This window comes from Dipodomys merriami, unplaced genomic scaffold (genome assembly GCF_024711535.1).
Source record: "Dipodomys merriami isolate MVZ:Mamm:240054 unplaced genomic scaffold, mDipMer1.0.p SCAF_44, whole genome shotgun sequence".
Lineage (NCBI taxonomy): Eukaryota > Metazoa > Chordata > Mammalia > Rodentia > Heteromyidae > Dipodomys > Dipodomys merriami.
Genome location: NW_027206002.1, coordinates 8,749,715 through 8,775,924, shown reverse-complemented (window position 1 = coordinate 8,775,924; position 26,210 = coordinate 8,749,715). Strand labels below are relative to the sequence as shown.

Below are 26,210 nucleotides of genomic sequence, written 5' to 3'. Positions count from 1 at the left end.
GACAAGAACATCTGCTCATTTATTTTCTGTAGAAAGAGCTTCAGGAAGTCCCTGCTGTCTTAAGCTTTAGTTTAGAAGAGGCCTCTGGCCATGTTTCTGTGAGAGAACATTCTTGTTAACCCACAGTACTGTGTCACATTATTATGCTACTCACATTCTCCTTCCGAAGCAAGGCCCCTGGAATGAGCACAAACCTGAGTCTTTTAACTTGGCATATCTTTGGCCATTACGGTCAGTTTTGCTGTCTGTTGGTAAAGGACAAGGACCAAAGGACTTGGATTTTGCTTTCTACATGTTTTCCCAAGACCACATGCTTGGTAGTTCTTGAGAATTATCTGGAGGCAGAGGAGCGAGGGCTGTATATTTTCGCTGTCAATACATTGATCTCTGCCTTTGTCCTCTCTCTCGGGAGAGTGCTGGGCTGTGCCTGAGCCTTCCTTACAGGGTGCCCACAGTGTCTACAGAGGAAGAACTCTCTCAAATGAGTCCTATTCTCCACCTATTTTATGTTTCTTCTATCTCCAGCTTTATGAAGTATCATTGACCAAAGTGTTATATAGGCCTGGTGTCCATGGCGATTTTTTGATACATATATACATTGTAAAGTGATGATCATAATCACACCAATTAATATATCCACCAGCTCATCGTCACCAGTTTTGTGCATACGGTACAAATATTATTCCTACTCCCTTTCAAATTGCAAGCGTTGCTACGTCGCAGCAGTGACGTGTCTGCATTGTGCTGTGTAGCAGGTCCACAGAGTTGACCCATCCTCCACTGCAACCGCTTCATTCCCTTTCAGCAGCGTCTGTCCTTTTCCCTGCCCTGCAGTCCGTGGCCATCAGCGCCCCACTACGTGGACACTACATGGTTGATGGCTGCTCTTTCTGTGTCTGAGTCTACCAAGTGACACATTTTCAAGGCTTGAATTTTACATGCAAACATGTGCTATCCTACTGTAAACAGTGTTGAAATGAACGTGAGAGGGAAGATGTCTTTGTGCCACACTGGTTTAGTATCCTTTGGGTACAAACCCAGAAGTGAGATTGCTGTACCCTATGGAAGTTGTGTTTCTGACTTTCTGAGGAATCTCGTAATGTTCTCTCTAATGGCCGTAGCATGTCCCCGGCAGTGCACCAGGCCCCCCCTCTAGCCCAGCTTCTGTCCTGGTTCATCATTTTGACAGTGTCCATCCTAAGCTTGTGAGGCTTGTCTCATTGCTGTTGGGACTTGAAATTCCAGGGTCCTTTTGTGCTGACGAATACGCTCTCATCACTTACATGACTTGCTGCCGCAATGGGCATTTACTAGCCTAATGTTTCACCCTGTGTATCAAGTTGACATCTCTTCCTGTGGCAAGGATAGTAAGGAAGGGATTTTGGTATTGTTTGTCTTGACGTTGTTTGGTTTTGGTGTTGTTATTGTTTGTGTTTCTTTGGTGTTGTAATTTTTTTCATTCTTTCTAAGGAGAGGTGGCTCCCACTTCTACCTTCATGTTACCCAGTGTGGATAATGGGGGGGGGGGGGTAGGGGGGAGTAGAAGACCCTCCACACTTTATTGTTCACTGCCAGAATCTTTGAAGAGGAAATCTGCCACTAGGATTGTATTCAAACAAGGAGGATGAATGTGATTTGAAAGACAGATTTCATGCGAGATTTGACTTTATTTGATTTTACAAAGAATATTAATATTTCATAATATTAAAAGAAAGCGTGCCCTCTTGATGAAAAAGAGGGGAGCAAGAGAAGAAGGAAGGAGGGAGGGAGGGAAGGAAGGAAAAAAAGAGGGCTGGAGGGGAGGGAGGGAGGAAAGAAGAAAGGGAGGATAGGAGGAAAGGAGGTAGGGAGGGCAGGAGGGAGCTATGAGCCAGGGTGATTTTAATAAACAGTGTAGATGCTGATTCCACTCCTCCACGGCGCCATATTCAGGGTGGATTTGTAAGGCAAATCTTTATTCTCTCATGCCCTCAAACTTATGTCACATGAGAAGCAAGTAAGAAAAGCAGAGAAGAAGGAAAGGTTAGAATGACTTCCGGACAGGGCAGTTCAGGACACGTTGTAGCTCAGATGGGAAAGCAGAGCTAAATCTTTGTGCCTAGCTTTTATTAGATTTGAGGTATTGGGTAGAACATTGCCCTTGGGGAGCCTTCCTGTGACTGTTGCTATAGGACTGACGCTTCTACTTCTCTCTCCTGTCTTTCATAAGGTTGGCTTGGTTTGGATGTATTTGCAGGTTCTTTTCTCCCTCCAATAGGGATAGGGCCCCATCAATACATCGCACATTGGAAATAAAACTAAAAAATCCATGTAATACACCTGGCCCCTTGACTGTGAAAACTTTGCAAGCCAGCACACTGCTGAGTGTCCATTGTTTTTCCTCATGGAGTGCTGGGGCTGTGGTAGCCATGTAGCAACATGAGCGACTGTCCCGCAGCACATGGCAGGACCTGAACGAGGATCACAGCTGAAAGTGTGAAGTGTGGTTTCTAACGAATGTGTACAGCTTGCCTGTAATCATAAGGCCAGACTGTCTTAAACCATCTATGTAACAAGAGACCGCATCTACTTGTCTGGTTTTAGAATCAGTGTCTGCCTTCCTCGTACCATCAAAGGTTCCTTGAAGACCTAGAACCATGTAGAAACTGCAGTATTCCTTCAATAAACAGATGCTGAATGAGGAGATAGGTAGAGCCATATGGGCAGATTTCTGGCACCAGGGGTGCTGCTTAGGATAGATAATTAGGTCATTGGTGAAGTGATCATTTAGTTAATGGTAACATTTTGTTATCATGTGTCCCACACATTAGCGATGTTTTCCAGTCTAGAACAATGTTGCCCTTGTAATAAGGTATTCTGGCAGTCATAAACCAGAAGCAGAAGGAAGGGTATTGCAATTCCCAGAATAGCCCCATGAGCAAATATTTAGTGTATCTGTGCCAAGGCTAGAACACCTTGCTCTCTGACTGTGCTCACTCCTACTCTCCACTTGTCTTTTTGCCCTCGTTCCCAGATTCCCTTCTCTCCTCTCCTTGCAAACTCTCCAGGAAGAGTCTTAATTAAGTTTTTGAAAAGTGCTCAGGGCTTTTTCCAGAAGCTCTTAGAAATAGAAATACATTCATATAAAAGTAAGATTTGAGAATCGGTTTTCTTAAGACGAGATAGAAAGAATGACCTATTCCCCTCTTTTGCTAAAAATATATCAGGGAACATGTCAAAGGAGGAGATACTTATGGGGCCAAACCTTTCTTCAGTCTCAAGCTATGTGAAACTGGTGGCAAAAAAAATGACATTAAGTTGCATCCAAATGGTAGCTTCACTTCTGCCAGTGATTGAGTAATCCAGCTCCTTTGTGAGCTTGGTCCTGAATACCCAAAGCAATGTAAACGACTCTTCCTCACCAAATAGACTTACTGTTAACCAACAGTAAATTAGCGTTTGTTCTTTCTTAGAAAGGTCACCCCTGTGCTCAGCGGCAGCTCTCAGGGAAACCCACATTACTCCAGCGGCTCATCCACACAGAATCTGGACTGAGAAGGCTTTCAGTCTGTCGCCTCCATTCGCTGGGAGCTACACCACACCAGATCTCATCACAGTGTCAGAGAGCTGTCACACATGCACACAGGTCCTGCATTTCAACACAGTGATCACAGCATCCAGAACACCCCCTGGGCAGAATAATCATACTCACCATTATGAGTAGTAGTGAGCGATGTATAAATGCACTTCTGGTATCACACAATGGTACAACCCTGGATCCATACAGTGATTGATGTAATGTAGGCACCTCTTAAGGAGGGCAGGCTTAATTATACTTTAGATGCAACATTAATCACTGTTTGCAAAGTGGAAGGTTATTGCATGAACTCTATGAAAGCTAGCAGTTTGTTGGTAGGATTTACAGTAGCTGTTTCTGTCATTACCATAGATCCAACTAGTAGGATGTCATCTACTTCTCTGCCTCTATCATGGGAAGTGAATGTAGTCATCCTAGTGGTCACACAACAGCTCATTTTAGGGAATCTAAATAGCCACAGGTTGGGTTTCTGGAAAGCAGTGTCTGTGAGCTGGAGATAGAGTGCAGGGCATCTGTTGGCACCGAGGCCACGAAAGGGAAGAAAGCAGTTGTTGTAGAGAGAGATTATGTAATCCCCACCAGCCCTAGGACCCTGACTGGAGTTGGCGGGGGCCCTTTGGAGGAGCCCCAGGACGGGCTCAGTTTGTAAGGCTTTCTATCCTGTGTCGATCAGTCCCTGAATCAGGCCGATTTTGAAGACCTGTCTTGGAGAGGTAGCCTGCTTCAGCTGAGGCCGTCTCCAAAGAGGCCTGTAAACACTGTTAGCTTGCTTTACCCACTAGAGGAGGGAAGACGCCCCTTTTAATCTTCCAGGTGCTCCCCAGAGAAGCAAGCCTGATGTGCCAGGGATTCCCATGTAAATAAAATGAGGCATCTTCCTCTACAAACTTAATGCAATTATTTTATCATAAGTATTTATAATAAAAATACACCTAAGGAGAACTGACTCAGATCAGTGATATCATGGCGTCACGGTGTGTTCCTAATTAAATGGACAGTCACTCTGTAACTATTACTGCTGTCGCCTTCCTTCTTACAATGTCCCAGACTAGACAGCATAGAAGGTCACCCTGAGTACGGCCAGGGCTGAAGCCACCAGGGGTCAGTGCACACAAGCTAGACATCAAGGCAGCGAGAAGCTTTGACACCAGGCTAAGGGCAGTCATCCAGGGCCCTCTGAGAGGCCGCTGCCCACCCATGCCGCTGAGGAGCTTGTTAGAAATGTGCATTACTAGTTCCACCCCAGAATGATTCATTACATCAGGTATGAGGGTGCACTCCATTTTAACAGAGCTTCAGGTAGTTTCTTGTTTTTTCAAGTTGAAAATTACTCAGGGAATTTGTAGCCTGACTCAGGATAAGGGTTTATGACTCTTTCCCTCCCTCCCTCCCTCCCTCCCTCCCTTCCTCCCTCCCTCCCTCCATTCCTTCCTCCCTCCTTCCTGCCTGCTTTGATTTGTTTTATTTTACATTGCTTTCCACTGTAGTTGAGAAATGGTGACTTGGCAAATGCAGAAGAAATTCTAGAAAGCAGGTTTTAAGGTTCAGACTTTCCCACAGTACTGAGACTCACCAAACTTTAAAAAAAAATCACAATTTGGTCCTTCTTTGTATTGCATTAACTTTAGAGTTGGCAGTGTAGCCTTGAAAGCTAGGGTTCTGAGGTGTATTCGTTAGGTGCCAGTTATGTGATAGAATACCTCAGGTTCATTTGGTTTTACTCTCTCTCTCTCTCTCTCTCTCTCTGTCTGTCTGTCTGTCTGTCTGTCTGTCTGTCTGTCTGTCTGTCTGTCTGTCTGTCTGTCTGTCTCCTCTCCCTCTGGACATATTTTAAAACATCTCTGAGATGCTTAATTGTATCACTTTAAAACACAAAATCTCTCTGTGTGTCTTTCATTCACACACACATTGGAGGGATTAAAACTTATTTTACCTCTCCCTCAGGGTTCTCTGTAAAGAAGAAATAAAATCACACATGTGCAGAGTTAGTTATAAACTGTGGATTATTATAGGGTCACAATTGTGATAGCATAGTTCTTATCTAGACTGATTTTCACATTCCACCAAACACAGTTTGTACTTGATTAATTCATGGGTAATTTTTATAAGGCAGCCTTATTAAACTAATAGTTTTCAGCATGAATGTTTTCACATATGGGAAAAGTGAGAGAGAAAGAGGGAGGGAGAGAGAGAGAGAGTTGTACATCACTGAGGTGTAGGCATTTCTTATGTAATATATCTAGTTTTCCCTCTGGCTATGAAAGCAGGAGCCACAATTTTAACGAGCATTTAACCTGGAACAGAGTTACTGTGGTTCCAGTTTCTTCCTTGCAGTGTGTCCATTTTCTCGGGGGACAGCAAGGGTGCAAACGGCTGTAAAGCCGTCCTATCACATGTTTTGAGTTGCTTTAGTGTTGGTGAAGCCATCTGTAAAAATGGAAACTGGTCTCTCTGGGGTCTTCATTCTCCCTCAGGGCTCCCCAGGTCCCGGGAGGAGCACAAATAACAGCTCATCACCACCAACGGATCCCATCAGAGTAGAACCCGTCTCTGGTAGGAGAGATATGGTACCCACCAGAGATCAAAGCGAATGCCTCCCCAAACTGAGTCGATCTGTGATTTCCAAATATGCCAACTAATTCATTGCTATTCCTCCTTGACCTAGGCTGTAATTACTGTTTCATTTGTATTAACTAGAATAAAGCAGAGTTAAGGGAGTGTCACTTTAGAATGTTCTATGGAAGTGTTGGGATTTATTTTGTGGTCTTTCTCTCCCTCCTCCCCCCCAGTATGTGTCTCTATTTTTATTACATTTATTTATTTATTTAGTCAGTCATGGGGCTTGAACTTAAGGCCTGGTGTTGTCCCTGAGCTTTTTTGCTCAAACCTAATGCTTTTCCACCTTGAGCCACAGCTACACATCTAGTTTTCTGGTGATCAATTGGAGGTAAGAATTACAGAGATTCTCCTGCCTGGGCTGGCTTTGAACCACGATCCTCAGATCCCAGCCTCCTGAGCAGCTAGGATTACAGGTGTGAGCCATAAGAGCCTGGCTTTCTGTCTTGTTTCTTTCTCTGGACAATTAATCTGTGTGGTAGAGAAAGGGTTCTCATGCTAATAAATTGAAGTTTCTGGTAAGCAACAAGTTTACATATGAAATGAGTACCACCCTATCTCAATTTTCTCAGGAATGATGAGCCAGAAGTACCTACATAAGCTACCCCTAGCCTGACTTCTAGGGGCTGTGTGGGATTTCAACCTGGCTGCATTAAGCTGTGAAGCTTAAGGAAGTTTGCTGCACAGAAAAAGATAATAGAATGTTTCTTGCACAAGTAAATGACTATTTACTGTAAAAGCTTTGGGGTGACTGGGAGACAGTGCATAAAGAGACACAGGGCACCCCTGGGGTACTTGTTTGTGTCTAAACTGGAAATGCTTCTAACTTTTTTATTTTCACTGTTTGTAAAAAATGACTACTGAAAGATTTAAGTTTTCCAGCCTTGCTTTTTGTTGAGACTTTTTTTCTTAAGCAGAATCTTTTTCTTAAGAGACACACATATCAATTCATTATAAGGTATTTTGGAGAATCTTTGCATCAATGTAGTGCCTTTAATGTTAGATACTGTCTTACATTATTTCTCATTACTTACTAAACAGATGAACTATGAAAACTTTGCAGACAGCAACTTTTTTTTTTTTTTTTTGTCAGTCATGGGCATGAACTCTGGGCCTGGGCGCTATCCCTCAGCTCTTCAGCTTAAGGCTAGTGCTCGACCACTTGAGCTATAGCACCACTTCCGGCTTTTTCTGCTTATGTGGTGCTGAGGAATTGAACCCAGGGCTTCAGGTATGCAAGGCAAGCACTCTACCACTGAGCCACCTTCCCAGCCCCATCAGACAGCAACTTTTATGTCCTTCCAAGTTTATCAGAGTCCCTAACATACAGCAAGGGTCTACTAAGGTATTGAAAACAGGTGATTTCTATTTTCTATGGGGTAAAATAACTCAGAGAGAAAACAGACAGCTTATTCAAGTCATATCCTTAGTTCTTGGGATCTAGGCCAAAATAACCCCAGCCCAACATTCTTCATAAGGAGATACATGTCACCCCGGAAGTGCGGCTGCCCACGGGAAGGCATTGGTAGAGGGAGCAACCAAACTCGATACCACATGAAGTTGTCCCTGAGCCCAGTATTAAAAGTCACAGCGTCCTTTTATTGATAGTGGTCACGTGCTGGGTTCAGCCTGTTGATAGGCAGCAGGAGCAAGACCCCACCGTGGAGCCCACACATGTGTTGATTCTGGAAACAATTCTGCTTCTCCCTGCTCGGATGTTGTCTACAGATGGAGCATAGTGGCAAAGCTTGACTCTTTCATGTTTCCTTGACAAAAGGCAATTCCAGAAACCATCTCGATGCTGCTTGTGTAGTCATCCATCCACACTGGGAAGAAATTCTGTCAGAACTTGTCACTTTTATTTAAGCAAGGCCTTGACATTGAGCAACTTTATTCTAATCATGCTTACATTGGGTCTGACAGTTTCAAAGTATCTGTGCGTTCATTGTACGTGCTCAGATAGATAATTTGTCACCCAGCATTTCTCTTTCAGCAACTCTGATAGATTTTTACCTTCCCTCAGCCCAATTTCTAGAGAACCAAAAAAAAAAAAAAAAAAGGCCTGTACTGAAAACAATCATTTTTTTTTCTCCAGTTCTCAAGGGATTGTGTGACAAAAATCCCCACAGGGCCGAAACAAACACAATTTATTGTTAGGAAGAATGGAAAGTAGAAATAAAAGATACAGAACCTATAAAGAATGGAATCCTATTTATTTTTAGTTTCTGTTTGGATCCTATATTTCCAAAGAAATGGATTCCATTCGCTCAGTTTTGTTGCCATTTACAGATCTCCTTACAATGCAGTTTTAAATGCAATATGAATAATGACCTGTAAGCTCCATCTTCTTGTCCTATCTAACTAATCTGTTTTAATTATTGACACACGAGGACACTGTCTTAATATCCCACTTGCTTTTATAGGGTATTTCATATAACTCTTGCCTGCAAGAAATGATAAGTCATCTTCAATTTTCAGAAGTGGAGCACACAACTCAGAGCAGCTGAGCCTCCCTTTCAAAGGGTTTTAAAGAAAGTTCATCCCAGAGAGATTATTATCTATGAATGTACTCTGCTGAAATGCAGCCACATCTGTCACTATTTTTGGAAGGTGTTTGCGTGAATTGCCTTATTAAACTATAGAATGCAGACAAGGAAATGATGCAGATGAGCTGATGCTTGCAGAATTTTTACAGTTTCAATTAGCCTATCCCTCCATAGGTAAAGAGAGCTGCAGTGCCTCACGCCATTTGTCAGTGTTTAGAGGTGCTTCACGTGCCATAGCCGAAAGGTAAATGTGTTGAGTATTACCACTAAACATCCTTCCATAAACAGGTCAGCACCCACAATGAAGACTGGTCCCGCCCCGAACGGTGGTGTTGAAGTGGAGAGGCATTGCTCTGAGTGCAGATCCCTCCAATATCATGCCTGGACCCCATGTCCTGTGGCGGGCAGCCCAGTGATGGCACCCACGTCAGGAAAGCAGGAGAACAAGAGGAAATGTGGCCAGGTTCCTGAATGCATAATGAAGCAACTCAATCTACCAGGCCCAAAGCCTGTCTTACTTTATTATTGCTTAAACATAGTTTGTGGTAGATGGTGTTTTCAAAATTATAGCAGAAACAGCTTATTGAAAATACTGTTCTTTATCACTTAAGTCAGGAAGTCAGCATTTACTTAATGTAATATCAGTGTTTGGGATGTTTATCGTGGATTGCATGTTATCATTCTGATGGTTGTTCATACAGTTTCGAAGCTGGGAGGGGCTGTGTGGGTTTTAATCCATAGCTTTCCAAATAACCATGGGGCTTAAATTTTATTTCAAGCTTAAACAGACTATGCCTAGTAGTATTCCAATAATCGTAGCAGTTAGCATGGCTGTACCAGCAGCCGCAGCCCGCGTATTTGCTGAATTCCAGGCACTTTGCCAAGCACACCACAAAAATTATATTTTAAAATTCTAGCATTAATACCACAATGTATGGTAGCTATGAATATGTAAGAAACAGCTCACTGTTTTCCTTTTCTCTTTGGTAGTTGTGAGGTTTGAATTCAGAACCTAGTACATGGGAGCCACTCCCAACCGTTTGTAGCATTTAGTCATTTCTCAGCTAGGGCCTGGCATTCAGACCCAACCTCAGGTCAAGATCCTCATACGATGCTTCCCAGCCCCCAGATAGCTGGGATAACAGCTGTGTTTAACCCCCTTTCTTAGTGGATTAAAACATTCTTAGTGGATCTACTCAGGTTTCTAGAAAATACTGCCACCAGATTTACAGGCACCGCAGATCTCTGAGCTCATATGTACTGTGCAGATATTAAGCTCTCCTGTTTGCTGGAGCTTTCTGGGTTAGACAAGAGGCAGAAGCATCTTTCTTGTTTGGTAAATGAAGAAGTTAGATAAAGAACAAGGCTCCCTGAAGATCTGAAATCCATAAAGTGAATGCTGCTATAAAGACTCATAAATCCTGATCTCCTTTTGCTGAGTGTGGGAGACTTAGAGTGGCAGCCACGTCCTTTCTGTACACGACTGCTCTGTGCCTGACCTGAGAGCGTGATGCTATGCCCACTCTGCCATGTAAGACCATGAAGAGCTGAGTCTTTGCCAGCCATTGAGTCACCCTGAGGAAGGAGAACACCATGATGAGATTAGCTTCCTGACTCCATTTGTCCTGCTGCATAGTCCTGAGAGTGAGGACTCAGCCAGATACCACAAGAGTATCTTGAACATCCGCGGCCTAACATAGTAATTTTCGGTGGCCCTTGATTCTTATTTTAAGATTTTTAACACCCCTCTAGTTAGTCACGCGCCCCAGCACCCCCATGTTTGCGGTCATGAAGAGCTGACTCGAGCTTTTCACCCTGATGACTGACAGCTGTGGTTCCCTGACACCCCCTTGCCCTGTTTCTTCTACACCAGAGTCAGAGCCTAAGAAAGCTGGGCTTCCCCTTGGGGGCCATCAGGAAGTTCAAACCAGGCTATCCTTGGCCTGTGCTTTGGACCTCACCACCCAGACTCACCACTGAAACCCAGATGTTCCCTGCTCCCTCAAAACCAACTTGAGCACCTACTCCTCTTTGCATAATGACACTCAGTAATAAAGATCTGCAGGCTCTCGTCGGGTGCCTGTCAATCTGGACATCCAAGTAACATTTTCAGTGGCAGATCCTGCCTACCTGTGTCGGATAGCCAAAACAAAACACTTTGCGTATTTCCCCTGTAACGTATCCATAATAACTTCTCTGGAAATTTAGTAAGAAACAGAGGCATTCACATTTCTCATGGCCAACGGATGTGGCATGTCCAAGGTCCCTGAGTCTCCAAGTGATGCTGTTATAAAATCAATTTCTTAGGACATCTAAAATGTCCATTGAATATTCAGAAAAAAAGGTGAATATGAGGAAATGAAGATCACATTCAGAATAGGACCAATTTGACTATTTCTACTTGAATATGATGGAATTGAAGAGCAGTAGGAATAGCAAGGGGCTTTCCAAATTGTGTTTGCATATCCACAGAACTAATTTTTAAACTGTACTCCTTCATTTTTTCCTCTTGTTAAATGGAAATTATGCATTCATTATTCTGTTTTTACATTGATTAAGAATCTACATGAAATGGATTTTTAAAAATAGGGTACTAGAGTGAAATCAAGGGAAAAGAATGATGAAATCTTTTGCTACAAAGCTACAGAATTATGTTTAAACCTCTTTCTAAACATCTTCCAGAAATGTATACAATGTGTTTAAATAGCCATCTCTTTGGATATCGTTTACTAACGGTACAAGACAGGAAAGTGAGCAAATTCACAGCACTACATTTTTAAAATAGCATGTAATAATGATTTTACAAGGAGACTTGCTTACAAGTCTCATGCAGCATCCTGCTATTGCCCATAATAACACCAGGTATTGTAATATCGTTTTATGCTGCTTAAAAGTCTAGAAAGCAAGAAAAGAGTCAAGTCAGCAGAGGAGCTAGCTTAAGAAATCCAATATTCTCCATGTAACTGTAACTCCTCTGTAAGTCTCTTTACAGTAAAAAGTATTAAAAGAAGAAATATAGTATCCTCATGATTGTTTATCTAATAGTGTTTATACAGTGTTTATTTGTAAGAGACAAAAATGTGTGCAAATGGTCAAATTAAAAATTGATAACATTAACTGTGATTCAACCAATCAAAGTATAATTTGCTTTCTTGAACTCTTCTCTGAAATTGCTTTCTTCAGTGGAATTACATTTAATCAGTGTGAAAGCTTGGGCCATCTGGTGTGGCATGCTTAGTGCTGAAGTGAATGCACTGTGATCCAGAAACTTAACCTTTGATGCTGTACTTCTCGTGCGAAGCTGAAGCTTCCCGAATGATGTGGTCCAAGCAGGTTGTACCCAAATCTCCAAGTACTCATGTTCTATCTTTTCATAAGTTTCTATTTCATTTAAGTAGTTTCAGAGAGAGAAATGAACAACGTATGATGAAAGACATGCATCTGAATGCCCAAAGTGAACAAAAATGACCACAGCCAATATTTCATGAAATTTATCACCCATTGTTAGTGGGATTGTAAATTATTGAAATGTATTTGGCAAAAGCCCTGGTGGTTTATTATAAACTTACATCTATCTCATGGCCTAGATCCCTTTATTAGATATTTTTCCAGTATGCAAGAAACCGTATTCCCAAGAGTCATTTGAAAAAAAATTGCAACAGTTTTATTTGTTACTGTTACAAATAGAAAAATAGTTAATTTTCTGTTATGGAAGTATAGGTAAACATGGCTTATCTAGTGGCATACTAATCAGAAATATAAAGGGCATTTTCCCAATAGATGCAATAATATTGATGAGTCTCAAAACATTATTCCTTGTGGAATAACTGACAGAGAGGACATGCACAGCCCATTTACATGAAATTCTAGAAGAGGTGACCCCCATCTGGTACCTTAAAGTACAGCAGTGATTGTCCCTTGGAGGATGGCAATGCGGAGATCTTGGGAAGATGCAGGAGGAACCTCAGTGGGGACAAGGATGGTATTCTATTGAAAAATTAGCTTGCATCGCACAGTAACATGCAGTGGTCATACGAAGACAGGCTTAAGATTTGTGGGTTTCACCACATAGATGTTTTTTCTTATAAATGTGGGCTGAGTTAAGAGAATGATGTCTGGGAATAAGGGCATGTACCCGCAATTTCAGCACACAGGAGTCTGAGACAGAGAAATATGAGAGTTCTAGACCAGCCTGGAAATTTAGTAAATAAAGAGAAAAAATAAAAAAGAAGGAAGGAATAAAAGCAAATGAGACAGAGGAAGCAAGGAAAAAAGAAAGGAAAGAGACAGAAAAATGAAAGAGGAAGAAGAGAAAAATGTGATGGTAGAACAGTATATATGAAAGTAGACAAATACAGAAGAATGCAAATTATATTGCTATTTTATTTAAATAAATGAGGAAAAACTTTTGAGGAAACCCACAGTATGAAAGTACGGCTTTCAGGTTTAGCAGAGACAGCTCAGTTCTAGTTGTGGTTGAATTTGTGCAGAATCTGGCTGTCCATCAGTCTCTTCTTACCCAGCTTGTATTTGAGGAGGCTTTGTGGGTACCCTAGGATCCCTTATATGTCTTCTGATCCTCCTATGGGAACTTATTTTCTCATTTGAAATACTTTTCCTCAGTGATCTGTTCATCCTTTGGTCTTAAGGCACCATTTTATAATCTAATAAGGTAGACTGTATTTTCTGTCCAAATCTTTCTCTTTAGATTCACTTCATGTCTCCACATATCTATTGACTATCACAATATGTGTGGTAATGCTAGTATTAACAAACAAGAGTCACTAGCAAAATACTGGATCCATGTATGAAAAGGAACAGTAAAGCTTGTAGGAATTGGTTTGGGAAGGGGGAGGGGGGAGGAGAGAGAGGGTCAGGGCACACGTGTGGTCAGGGTATCTGCTATGTGTAGATGGATATGTGAAAACTGAACACCTTTCTGCAACTACTTGGTCCTAATAACATGCTTTTGAAAATGAAAGCTAGCCATAGTTCTGGTTTTCTGATAAATGCATTTCATGAATTCTTTCAAGGTCAGAAGGTAGGTTCTCACATATCCATTTAAAGATAGAGGTTTACTGGCATGTAATACATGACAAAGATGTCTAACCAGAAGTATTCGGATTCCCAATTTCACACTGTCAACTCTTTTATCATATTCCTCTCATGATAAATATGCCAGGGCTTGGCAACAGAAATTCAATCCCAACAGATCCTACTGTGAAACCATCTTTCTGATTTACTATGCAGTGATATTCCAGTTCTTAATCTATTTACTAACTCAAGAAGCTGAACATTTCGTCTAACACATCCTCTGTAATAAACCCCAAAGTGTGGTAGGTTCTGTTCTCTTCCCACCTTACAATTGCATCTCCCATCCTGTCCTCCTGTTCCAAACAGCAGTAACCCTCCTCCAAGCCCTGCAGCAGCTCCCTAACTGCTGTTCCCGTGCCAGGTCATGGCCTTTCCAATCCACTTTTCACAATGCAGTGTGAATGATTTCCTGAAGTCAAATCTGATCACGTCACTTTCTGGCTTACTTAAAGCCCGTCAATGTCACTCCACTGCCTGGAGGACAGAGCTCTCCTCCTTAAGAGAGCCGCAGGGTCATTCAAGACCCAGCATCTGCAAAAAGCCATGGCTGCGTCTCCAGAAACATTCCACTTCAGCCGAGTTCCACCAAAGGACACCTTTGCAGGGGCTTCTGCATGCTGCTGTATGCATTTCTCATACTTAAAGGTTACTTTCTCCTTCCCTCATTCAGTATGGCTGTATCTCGTCCTGCATACTTGACCTTAGATGTAACTTCCTCCTGATGCCTTCTGTCACCCACCAGCACCTCCTCCCCACCCCCCATCTTCCCAGAGAACGCAGGCATTAGCCTGGCTGAAGAGCTCAGCGTACTATCCCCTAAGTAGACTCTTTCAGGCCGGACGCTGTCACCGCACGTTATGACCCTTCAAGGGTAAGAATTCTAGCTTTCTCTTAGCTTCGTTTTCCCAAGAAACAAAGTCCAAGAGAATGATTTGAGTGCAAATGGTTTTGAAGATGGTCCTAGGAAACCCTGGTGAGCGTAAGGGAGACCAGAGAGATAGAGAGAAAGACACCCACACGTCTGGAGCTCATGATGCAGATCCTCTCCGGGTGCCAGTGTAAGCTCTGTACCTCAGCGGAACCCCTGCCTGGGCATGGGTCACCTTCTCCCGACTATGCCATCCCATCAGACTTCATGGCTGAAGGCACTGAAGGGCAGGGCAGTCACTGTGGAGTGGGGGGTGACTGTCCTCTCCATGACACTTGTCTCCTCTATGTAGCGGTGGAGTGAACCGCAGGAACTCCACATGAAGGTACACAGAAACAGGTGGTTGAAGTTTGGGATGTGGGGGATGGACATGAGCCTCAACAGTATTTGCCGTTCACACTCAGAGATGCTCAAGACCTGCTAAGTGTGTGACTATCTGAAAGACAGGAAAGGAAAGGCCAGCCTTCAGCATTTCTAGTACTTAGTCCTTAATAGATATTTTGAATGAATAAGTGATTAAAGGGCTTCACAAAGACAGAAGTGAGACTTTGATGTGGACACACACACACACACACACACACACACGTGCGCGCGCATACACACACACACACACACACACACACACACACACACACACACACACACACACACACACACACACCCATGTCATAAGCCCCTTCAGAGTGTCCTTGTTAGACATGTCCCTTCATTATCTCTGCGTGGGTGCTGTACAGAGCACTGCACACTATTTAATCATTTGTAATAGTGCACGTTAGGGGAGAGGAAGGGAGCAGCCTCCTCTGCTCTGCCTCAAGCAGAGGCTCATGACTAATGGCAGGAGGGCTGCCATGACCCAGTTTAGGGGCCTGGCCACTTCAGGAACATTTAAAACCACCGTGTGGGGAGGTAGAACACAGATTAACTGTTGCCACTTGAGCTCTCCTCATATCGGAAATGGAAAGACAGCTCCAGTCTCCAGGGCCATTACTCTTTGCAAAAGGAAAAGGAACTAAAGTGGAGGTGTGGGTGTGGGAGAGGCTGAGTCTCCAAATAGCTCCCTGAAATGCCATCTGGAACAGGAAGGGCTTGGGGAAAGGACAAAGGACTCTGTCTAAACAACAGCAGGAAGTAGCCGCATGCAGCTTGGGCTTTTCGTACATTTGACATTTTTTAAAAGAGCCTTTTTTTTGTATGTGAATTGTATAGGTAACACCAGGGTCTACTTTGCTCATAGTGAATTTTGGGGGGGAGGTGGGGTGGGGCGGGAGAGTAGAATGTGTTTTTCTTTAAGAAAATTCTTTTGTATACTGACCATATACAAAATACTTTAAAATCCAGATTTTAAAAAAAATCACAGAAAATTCTAATCTAATCGCATAGTTCTTTACTGAATATAAAACCATTTTTATGAAATTTAAAATACATCTGAGGATTTTAGAAAACTCAGAGGGAGGTGTTTTGGTTATTTTCATTTAGGCAGTACTGGGGTTTGAACTCAGGGCCTCGTGACTGTTATGAATTGTTTTGCCACATGAGCTATGCTTACAGTTGTTTTGCTTTCTTAATTTATTTTTTTCCAGGTAGGTCTCAGCCTGTCTTTGCCCAGTCTGGCTTCATCCTCCATCTCTTTTTCTAGTGGTTGGGGAATTATAGACCTGACCCCAACATGCCTGACAGGAGTTAAAAAAACAAAACAAAACGTTAATAATCTCTAATGCACTAAGCAGCATAAACATTATTAGCATTTTTCCTTCTGTCTATGTCTATTGTTTCCCTAGCTACCAAACTTGGAAGTTATCTTTATGACATTCAGATTTAAAATATTGGAACAATGATGACCACAAGACACTATATTGGAAATGAGCTCACAACATTGGGGGGAGGCGGAAAGAATGTGGGAGGTGGGGGAGGGAAGAGATAGCAGGAGAACAACAAAGGAGGGGGTAACAATGCTCAACAAGAAATGTACTTATTATCTGACTCATGAAACGGTAACCCCTCTGCACAGCATCTTTACAATAAAATAAATTTTTAAAAAAGTAGATTCCCCCCCCCATCCCCCGCTGTTAATTCCGGAGACCCATGTTGACATTCTCAGAGAAGTTACTTAATCAGGAGGGAAAACACTGGGAGGAAACGAGAGAGGGGTGACACTGTTCATTACATAGCTTATGTAACTGTAACCTGTACATCACCTGTACAATCTAAAAAAAGGCTGCTTAAGCTTTGCTTTGGACAAGGATGCTTTTCCATAGCTAGTGCTCAGATGGACGGCAGTGGACTAGTGATTCTCCTTGGAGAACTTTCTGTCTGAGCTTTATTTAAAATTGGCTAGCAGGGCTGGGAAGGGGCTCAGTGGTAGAGCGCTTGCCTTGCATGTTGAGGCCCTGGGTTCGATTCCTCAGCACCACATAAGCAGAAAAAGCCGGAAAAGTGGTGCTGTGGCTCAAGTGGTAGAGCGCTAGCCTTGAGCTGAAAAGCTGAGGGACAGCGGCCAGGGCCAGAGTTCAGGTCCCAGGACTGACCAAAAGAAAAAAAAAAAGCAGCTAGCATTGAAACATCACCAGAGGGCCGTGGGCATGGGGCACTGGGCACTGGGAGTCAGGCTGATGGGTTCCAAAACTATGAGTAAAGAAAATAGCAAATGCTGGTCATAGACAACTGTTTTTTGTTTTGTTTCATTTGGTTCTGGTACTGGGATTTGAACTCATGGCTTCTGTCTTACTAGGCAGGTGTTCTACTACTGAGCCAGCCCCCGTCCACACAAGTTATTTTGGGATGAGTCTCACTGATTGCCTAGGCCCATGTCTGGATTATGATCCTCCTGTTTTATGATTTCTGCTGTAGCTAGGAGAAGAGTCGCTTGTCACAACACCCAGCTGCTTCTGTTGAGATGAGAGTTAATGGACATTTCTACCCAGGCTGGTCTGGGATTTCAGTGTGTGTGTGTGTGTGTGTGTGTGTGTGTGTGTGTGTGTGTGTGTGTGTGTGTGTGTGTGTGTGTGTGTGTGTGTGTGTGTGTGTGTGTGTGTGTGTGTGTGTGTGTGTGTGTGTGTGTGTGTGTGTGTGTCCACATCAAAGTGGGAGAGATATAGCTGCACCCATTTCATTTGCTGTGTGTGTGTGTGTGTGTTAATTTATAATTAAATTTTCACAAATAACAGTACAAAGGCATCAGCTTTAAAGGTTTTATTTTGGAAAATTTGTCCCTCACATGCCTGTTCTGGGTGAAACACTGAGCTAGGCAGTCAGGATTCAGAGGGAAATCTGTAACCCTGTCCCCCTTGAACTTTTATAGGAAAGCATCACATGCATGTTTTGCAAATTCCAGGGTGTGCATGGGGGGTGCACCACAGGAGTCCACCTGGGTTACGGTTGCTCACCATCAGTCTTGGTCTGGAAACATCAATGGAAGACACAGACAGAGATGGTTCAGCCATTGGCACTGTAGGTTGTGCCAGTTACATTCTGATTGTCCTTGTAGTCATTGTGTTTACAGAAATAGGACTGATGCCTTTCTATTTTTAGCCTTGAACCCAGGATAGAATCTTCGCCGGGGGCTCCCAGTGACTCAGAGGCCCCCGTCTCTTTCTAGCTCTGCAGCAATGATGACGTGGACGGAGTCAGAAGTCCCAGTCTTTGTGGAAAAGCTTGAGGCTGCTTTGGCCGGCAGATCACCGACCCACTTGGCACTCTTGCCGTGGGACTAACCAGAGACCCATTCCTCCTGACCCACATGAACTCCTAGAACACACTAATGAAGGACTTAGCCTGACAGTGATGAAACCAACCAGAAACATTTTCACATCAAATAGATTACCCAGAATAAAATACATGAGTCTCTTAGATTCTTTCTTTTTTGCTAGTCCTGGGGCTTGAACTCAGGGTCTGGCCACTGTCCCTGAGCTGCTTTTTGCTCAAGGCTAGCACTCTACCACTTGAGCCACAGTACCACTTCTGCCTTTTTCTGCTTATGTGGTTCTGCGGAATTGAACCCAGAGCTTCATGCGTGCTAGGCAAGCGCTCTACCACTAAGCCACATTCCCAGCCTGAGTCTCTCATTCTTATCGAACATTTGTAAGGACTACCTTCCCCCACACATAATAAAAACACAATTGAAAAGCCGTATTTCTTCCATTATCTTTATAAAGCCTTGAGACCTTTCTATGACCGGAGTGCAAATAAAGTGATTCCTTTTGTGCTGCATGTAGTTCCTATTTGGAGAGGTTTTCTGGGGCATTGCCATCTGTCTGTGTCTGTTCTCCACTCTCTTGCCCACAGCATGTGTGTCCCCACAGCATGACCTTTTGGGTTCCCATGTCCTCTCATTTCCATCTGGCCTGGCCACTTGGGCCTGTCATAGAGAAGAGAGGAGGGAATTCTATGTACTTCTTCCTGTTCTTCCTCCCAGACTGGCACTTCTTTGAAAATAATTGTATTTATCCAAAGTCGAAGCTTCTCTTGGATAGCTTCTGTTTCTACTCGGTTTACAGGTCCCACGACTAATTTTTCTCTTGTGCTTTCATGACTTAGGGTGGTGAGGTCGGCAACATTAATGACCTTTCACAAGTGTGTACTTTCTAAACATGCAGATGGAATATAGGATAATTTATGTGATAAAAGGAACTTGGCAAGTGTGCACAAAAAACATTTAAATGAATTTATCCCGGATTATCTGTGTGGGCTCAAAATAATTATACGGATCCCTATAAGCAGAGAGTAGGAAGTCCCAGAAAGAAACACAGTGAAGGACACATGGTGGATGCAGTTGTTAGTTTGAATTGGAAGAGGGTTTCTAACCAAGGAAAAGAGACTTCTAGAATAGGGAAGAAACAAGGTGGAGCCCCTAGAGAGAATGCTGTTCCTGTACCTTGACTTTCTCCACAAAACTTCTAGGTTTCAGAGTTACTACTGTGTTGGTCTGAGACATTGTGTTCATGGTCATTTGAAACAGTCACAGTAGGAAATTAATTCAGGTGATCATACTTTCCCACAGTTGGCAGACCCATGGTATCACACCATTCTTTCACTGGTGTGTTCTGCAGCTTTGTGAGTCCTCCTCTGCTTGCTTACCCTTTGATGATGTTTTGGAACACATTCATCCTTTTCCTGCCAGGACCATAAAAGTGATTATAAACAAAGCCCATGTGTAGAGACATATGCTATGGATGAAGACCTGTCGAACATACACACGGTGCCTGGCAAACAGATTTACTGTAGCATGATTTACAAAACAAAAGGAAGAAATATTCAATTTTCCAAAGTAAGAAAGTAGGTAGGTTAATTATGGTAAAACTATATAATACTAATAATGATATCCAACAAATGTTACGTATACTCATGTGTATGCGTCATTATCTAGTGAATGAGGAAGTTTTGTACTTTACACATTTTGCAGATTTTCCACAAATTTCCATTATTACTAGAAAGGAAGCTTTCTGGCAGTGATCGGCCCCCTCCCATGAGGCAGGGTACTTGTGTTGTGTGTGAAATTCTCTCCTCTACCTCCACAGTGTGCAGCTCTGTTATAGTTTCTTGTATTGCTCTTTGTCTCTAACATACTATGGACATTTCAAGGCAAAGAATTCCTAAAATTTCTCTCTTCCTTATCTTCCTACTGCCTTCCCAGAGGCCTGTGGTTCCGTGTTTACTGAGAGCTCTTCCACTGAGTTAACTTTATAGGTGTTTAATCAAAATTTCTTTGATAAAAGACTTCATTCTAGAGCCATAAAACATACAAGTAACAAAAAGCTATAAGCCAAATGTATTTGGGGGAATAGACAAGAAGATAAAATGCCTGATTTAAGATGCAGATGGCTAGTGAATTATTTATATCATATTCTTGTCACAGCATTACTCATTTAAATTTTGTTTGCTAAGAGGATTGGGTGGATCCAATCCTAAGTACTTAGGTGAGATAAACAGCAGGACTAGACTACTCTAAAATCACACCAAACATGGAAAGAGAGAAAAAGAAAATACTGTATTTTACTTTATTAAAGCTGGAAAGACTTCATGGATTGGGTAGACTACTTAATTAGACTGTAAAGTCTGTTAAGCAGAGGAAAAAAAACTCTACGAGTAGGACACATTGTTATAGAAGATGCTGGAAGAACTAGAACAGTGATACAAAGCAGCTGTGAGAAGATGAGGCACCGCATAATAGAACTGAACGTTAGGTGGTACTCATTCTCACAGGACCATAATTAACAGCATAGAAGAGGCAGACTGAAGCCCTGCCAGAGAAGGAGGGGTCTCCTCTCCTCATTTAACCGTGAGAACAGAAGGCCCGCCATAATAGGGCCTTGGTGCATGATCCAGGGACCCTTTCTATCTCAACTTTGAATGAGAAAAGGGAATCTTCATAAATGACAATAATTACTCTTAAGCCACATTGACATGGGCCTGAATTCTTTCTTTTCTGAAACTTCATATCTGTGCTAAAGAAAATTACAAGTAATCATTTTGTGGTGTCTAGTTATTCCCTAAAACAAAAGCATGCAATATCTACCAGTATTATCCCTATTTTTATAAGGGAACTGAAGCAGATAAAAATTACAAGTCTGAAAGACCCTAAACAATAAACAGAAAAAGCACTCCAGAATTGTACTTCCAAATCCTGAAGCACTGTTAAGTACACTGGAAATGGTAGTGATTGGCCAGCTCTCTTCAGTTTACTTTTCACCAGCTGTGTGGCCTGTGACCATTCATGGGACACTGGAAATACTACAGAGCCATGGTTCTTCTGTATACGCCCCTCTTATACCCTCAACAAGTATTCATAGTGACAAACAAGAGAGATGGCAATCTTTGCTAGAATCCCCAAAGATCACATCATTTGCTTACTTTATTTTGACTTTTTATTACATTTCGGCGAGTAGTCAGCATAACCCTGAAGCCAGAAAAGTGGGACACAGGCCATGCAATGACTGTGCACTCAGCTAGAGATAGGGCATTGAGCCAGACAGCAGATGAGATCGAACTGAAAATACACGTCTGGAAGGTAAGAAATAGATGTTTAAGCTGAATACAGGAGGCCACAAGGGGCCAAGAGCATGGCAGGTAGGGAAAGGCGAGGGCGGCTATGCTTGTGAAAGATACTGATTTATTCTCTGGAGAGTTTAAAAGAAGCTCAAGAAAATATGACACTGACTCTGGAACAAGACTAATCCAGTCCTGATGCTTTTATGTTTGCTGCTGTAATTCTTTGTTGTTAACTGGGCCTTGAAAGCAACCGATGTAAGTCTTTTCCCCAAAAAGGGACTTGAATTTCCAACTTACATTTTAAAAGAAGAATTGCAAGACAAATGCTCCTTTAAGATGAACCGCCATGACTATTATCGGGCTTCTCTAGGAGAGCTAATCTACTTGGGGTATATGGAGCAACATTGCATAGGAGATGTTGGAAATGAGGGAGAGAGCTTTCTGCCATTCATTGAATGTCAGTACTTGAGGTACATGAATATTCATAGTTGGTAAAAAGAGGCTTCTAAATACTGACTTGGCAAAAGACAAAAAAATAAAAAGAAATGTACAGTAGTACATGGTCAGTGATCCCAACTTCATGTGCCAATGAACCTTATTTACTTTTTGTCAGTTCACAAGATTTGAACTCAGGGCCTGAGCACTGACCCTGAGCTTTCATGCTCAAGGCTAGCACTCTACCACTTTGGGTAGAGTGCCCCACACTCGGTGCTCTGGTGGTTCATTGGAGAAAAGGGTCTCTCAGCCTTTTCTGTCTGGTCTGGCTTTGAACTGTGATCTCAGAGCTCAGCCTCCTGAGTAGCTAGGGTTACAAGTGTTAGCCACTGATGCCCAGTCTATATCTAACAGTCTGCTTTTTTAACCAAATCTCAAATGTGTTGAGATAGAGAAAGTTTGATGTTTTAGTAACTTCAACAATGTTTCTGCCTTCCTTCTTCATTCCTGCCTTAAACACCCATCTTAGTTCTTTAAAAGTGGAGAGAATGCTGTGTGAAAAAGGTTTAGTTCCCCCAAAGCTCAGGGAAAGGGGGTTTGAAGAAGGAGACAGGAAAGAAGCTCAAACTGTTTAGGAAAAATAACCCAATTAGACCAGTGTGGTGGCACTGTGAATCCGAATTCAGCATTTTTATTGGAAAAGTCCACTTTAGGCAGTTACCTTTGTGAAAAGGTTTTCAAATACATAAACAAGGAGCAGCTGATAATTAAGAATTAGATTCTATATAATATATTCATATTGCCCATATTATGCACATATTGGAAAGCTAGCTTTGTTTAGTGTCCCCATTACAGAACACATTTCAAGTTGACAATGATAACATGTTTCTTGCCATTGAAATTTGCCAACAACTCTCCTAAAGAATGAACATTAAATATCTCAACAATTCAAAACAAGAAAATATTGTTGTTCTATTTACATTTGTTGGAAGCTAAGTACTAAAGCATTGATAGATTAAAATTGGTCACTAAATGTTTTTCAAGATTCATCCAGATGAGTTGATATCACTTTACATGATTTTATATTACCCAAGTTGTTCTCTCTTTTCTATACTTTTTAGATTATGTATAGAGTTATACTACCAATAGTTAAATTCTGACTCCATGAAATAATTGCCTTAAAGAAGAACTGGAAGAGGGTGTGTTTAAAAACTATATGTGTATTTGGGATGAGCAAAGGAAGATAAAGCTCACCCCATAATGTTTGAACTGTGCGGCCATCATATTTGGTTACTACAAAGTCTTATGAGGCTATAGTCACAGGCACATTGGCCTCTGCATAAACCATTCATTTGTTTGCTCCCTTTTTATTTTAATATTCAGTACAGTTTTTCCTGCATAATAAAGTACTACGTTCTGAATTCCAGTCATGTATGAAAGTCTTGTCCATCCCTGTCATAAATTCCCAAGCAGACTTACACCCAAACCTGGAAAAGTAATAAAGTGTAGGCCCAGGCAGTCATTTGTGCACAAACATGAGACATGGATACTATTTTAAAAGAAGTACAGACTGCCAAAACAATATTTTTAAAGAGGAACATAATAGCCAGAGTTCCCTGGGTCCTTTGGTTGTTTCTACAAGATCAAACATCGCTTGACAATGCCGGAGTGAAAAAGATGAATCTCAACTTCCAGGTCATAAGAGGAAGATTCATCATCAGGGATTTGGGCAGGTGAATTATCTCAGACTATATTTTCTAAGCACTGACTATGTGCCAGGCACAAGGTGTAGAGACCCAAAGCAATGACAATGATTCTGCCTACAAGGCAATCACCATCACTGGAAGCAGATAATAAGATGGAGGTTTCGTTCTGTTAAGAACTAGCATCCTAAAAGGAAGGAAAAATAGCAGCAAGCACATACAATTACTTCATACTCTACTTAGAAAACTGGGCATATTTAAGAGTTAGCAAATGTCCATTATTCAGCCTATACTTTACTTCAAGTAGTGTCATCTGTCATACAAAAGCAAGTAAGTCAACTAAATCTTCATGCATGAGGGGGAGGGCAGTGAAAATTCCTCCCTCCAATTCCAAACCCAAATCCTTAAAATTGCATTCATGTTTTCTGTTATATAGCCCAAAGACACAAAATAAAAGACAATACTTTAGGATGATAATTTCAATCCATTTATTTTGGCTCTAAAGAGATGCATGCATTAAACTGGAAGCATTCTACATTATTGAAATATTTACATCATTGTACAGGTGATGTGCAGGAAATTTTGTTCTTGTCTTGGGATAAAGGCTTAGTAGATTTCTACTCTAGGCTTTTATATTTAAAGTGAGTTGTGATTCTTCACAAATAAGGGAGGTATTCTATTTTGTTTGAGTTTACCACAACTTGACCCCAAGCGAACATAGGTTACGGTTTGGGACCTTTTGGGTGGAACTGTATTATGAACCAAGTAAAGATACCACCTCTATAAAGAGTCACGCTCTCACAATTTCAGTTGTTGTAGCTGAAAAATAACTATCTTGCTTGGCTTCAGAGTTCTTGTTCTAATTTTACTTTTGCCTTGCAGGTTTGAAACATGACACACATTGAAGTTCAAATTACACTAACCAAAGGAGAGTTGGGCACAAACAATATGACATTATACAGTTTACCAGATCAGGACGTAGAAATGAACTCGGATCATTACCAACTACACTTAGAAAGGACATCTTTCCGTGAGATTCAGCAAGTAAGACCCATATCAGTAAAACCCAAAGCTCCTCACAGGTAAAGATAAGAGACCCAGTACACCAGATTGAACAAGCAGAAGGCAGTGGGGAAGAAGATTCTAGCATAGGAGTCCATTTTGGCAATACGGATATGTATCCTCCCGTGTCTCCAGGCTCCGGTTCGACAGTCTTCAAAGCAGCAGAAAAAACTGGCACAGTCCTTGCCATCCAGACACTCATACCCATATTCTTCATCCCTCTCTTGTAGGTGTGTGGCATTGTTCATTTGAATGGTTGCTGATCGTGGGCGGATATCAATGGTCGGAGCCTGGGACAAAGGTGGGGAAGGAGAGAGCTCCATGTTAGGGATGCTTGAGCAATCTTAGGCTTTCTCCACAATGTCACCAATGGGATGATGAATCTGAAAATGAGTACTCAGAAAATTGCTATGGCATTGCGATCTAGGATGGGAAAGTTTAACTTAGAAAGAGGTAGCACATTTGCGGGTTTCAAATACTGAGCTTAAGCAGTGCAGCTGAAAATAATGTCAAGCTAATTGCTAACGCAAGAATATAGAACACCAAAAAAACGCAAAGTTTAAAGATTCAAATCAAACTACATGGAATCGTATTCTATTAATTACTAGATGTGAAATTGGTTACATGAAGCCATTTGATGAGACTGCTTGTGAGTGATACAGAGAAATAAAAATGCATTGATTTCGAAATCAAATTCTGTCATGCTTAGTTATAGGCAGATAGGAAACCCTATTACACTGAGCAAATACATTACATGAGTTGATAGAAAAATGCTAAAATTCATAATTTAGATTTCTGATTTTATACCACTAAGGTAGTATACCTTATGTTTTCAGAGAGTATTTAGTAGCACTCACCAATTTGAAATTAAGAAGTCAGCAGTATTCATATATGTGTGAATTAATCTACATGTTAATTGTTTTAGCATTTGAGGAGAAACTATTAATTAGTTAATACCAGTTAGTAAGTTCATACCAGTTAACTACATGCAAATCTAATCTTGCTACCCAACTACTAATAAAATTTGAGTGTATGTAATGTTGATTTTGCTGAGTTACTTAAGTGACTCAGCAAGCATAAACACAAATCTGAATCTATGAGAATTGAGTAGAAATCTCATGTTAACATTTTATAGAATCATCAAACCTGGCGAACACATCAGAAGAAAAGTACAGGTGTTTTAATTTAAAGTCTTTAAAAGACAGTATTGTTCTTATGAGATTCACATTTTCGTTTAGACAAAAGAGATAAATTTTATGGAGAAA

General features: G+C 41.7%; 1 protein-coding gene and 1 long non-coding RNA gene across 3 annotated transcripts in view; one reads left to right on the top strand and one right to left on the bottom strand.

The window, feature by feature from the left end:
• The window catches only part of LOC138808007 (uncharacterized), a 386,844-nt gene that overhangs the window by 201,888 nt on the left and 158,746 nt on the right, over positions 1-26,210 (top strand). The gene's annotated exons all lie outside the window — the stretch shown is intronic.
• Positions 22,841-26,210, bottom strand: part of Gabrg2 (gamma-aminobutyric acid type A receptor subunit gamma2) — a 65,118-nt gene continuing 61,748 nt past the window's right edge. For both annotated transcript variants that reach the window (XM_069993956.1, XM_069993957.1), the window contains one exon: positions 22,841-25,235. In XM_069993956.1, coding sequence (XP_069850057.1) covers positions 24,960-25,235 — 276 coding nt within the window. In that variant the 3' untranslated portion in view covers positions 22,841-24,959. The remainder of the gene's footprint in view (positions 25,236-26,210) is intronic.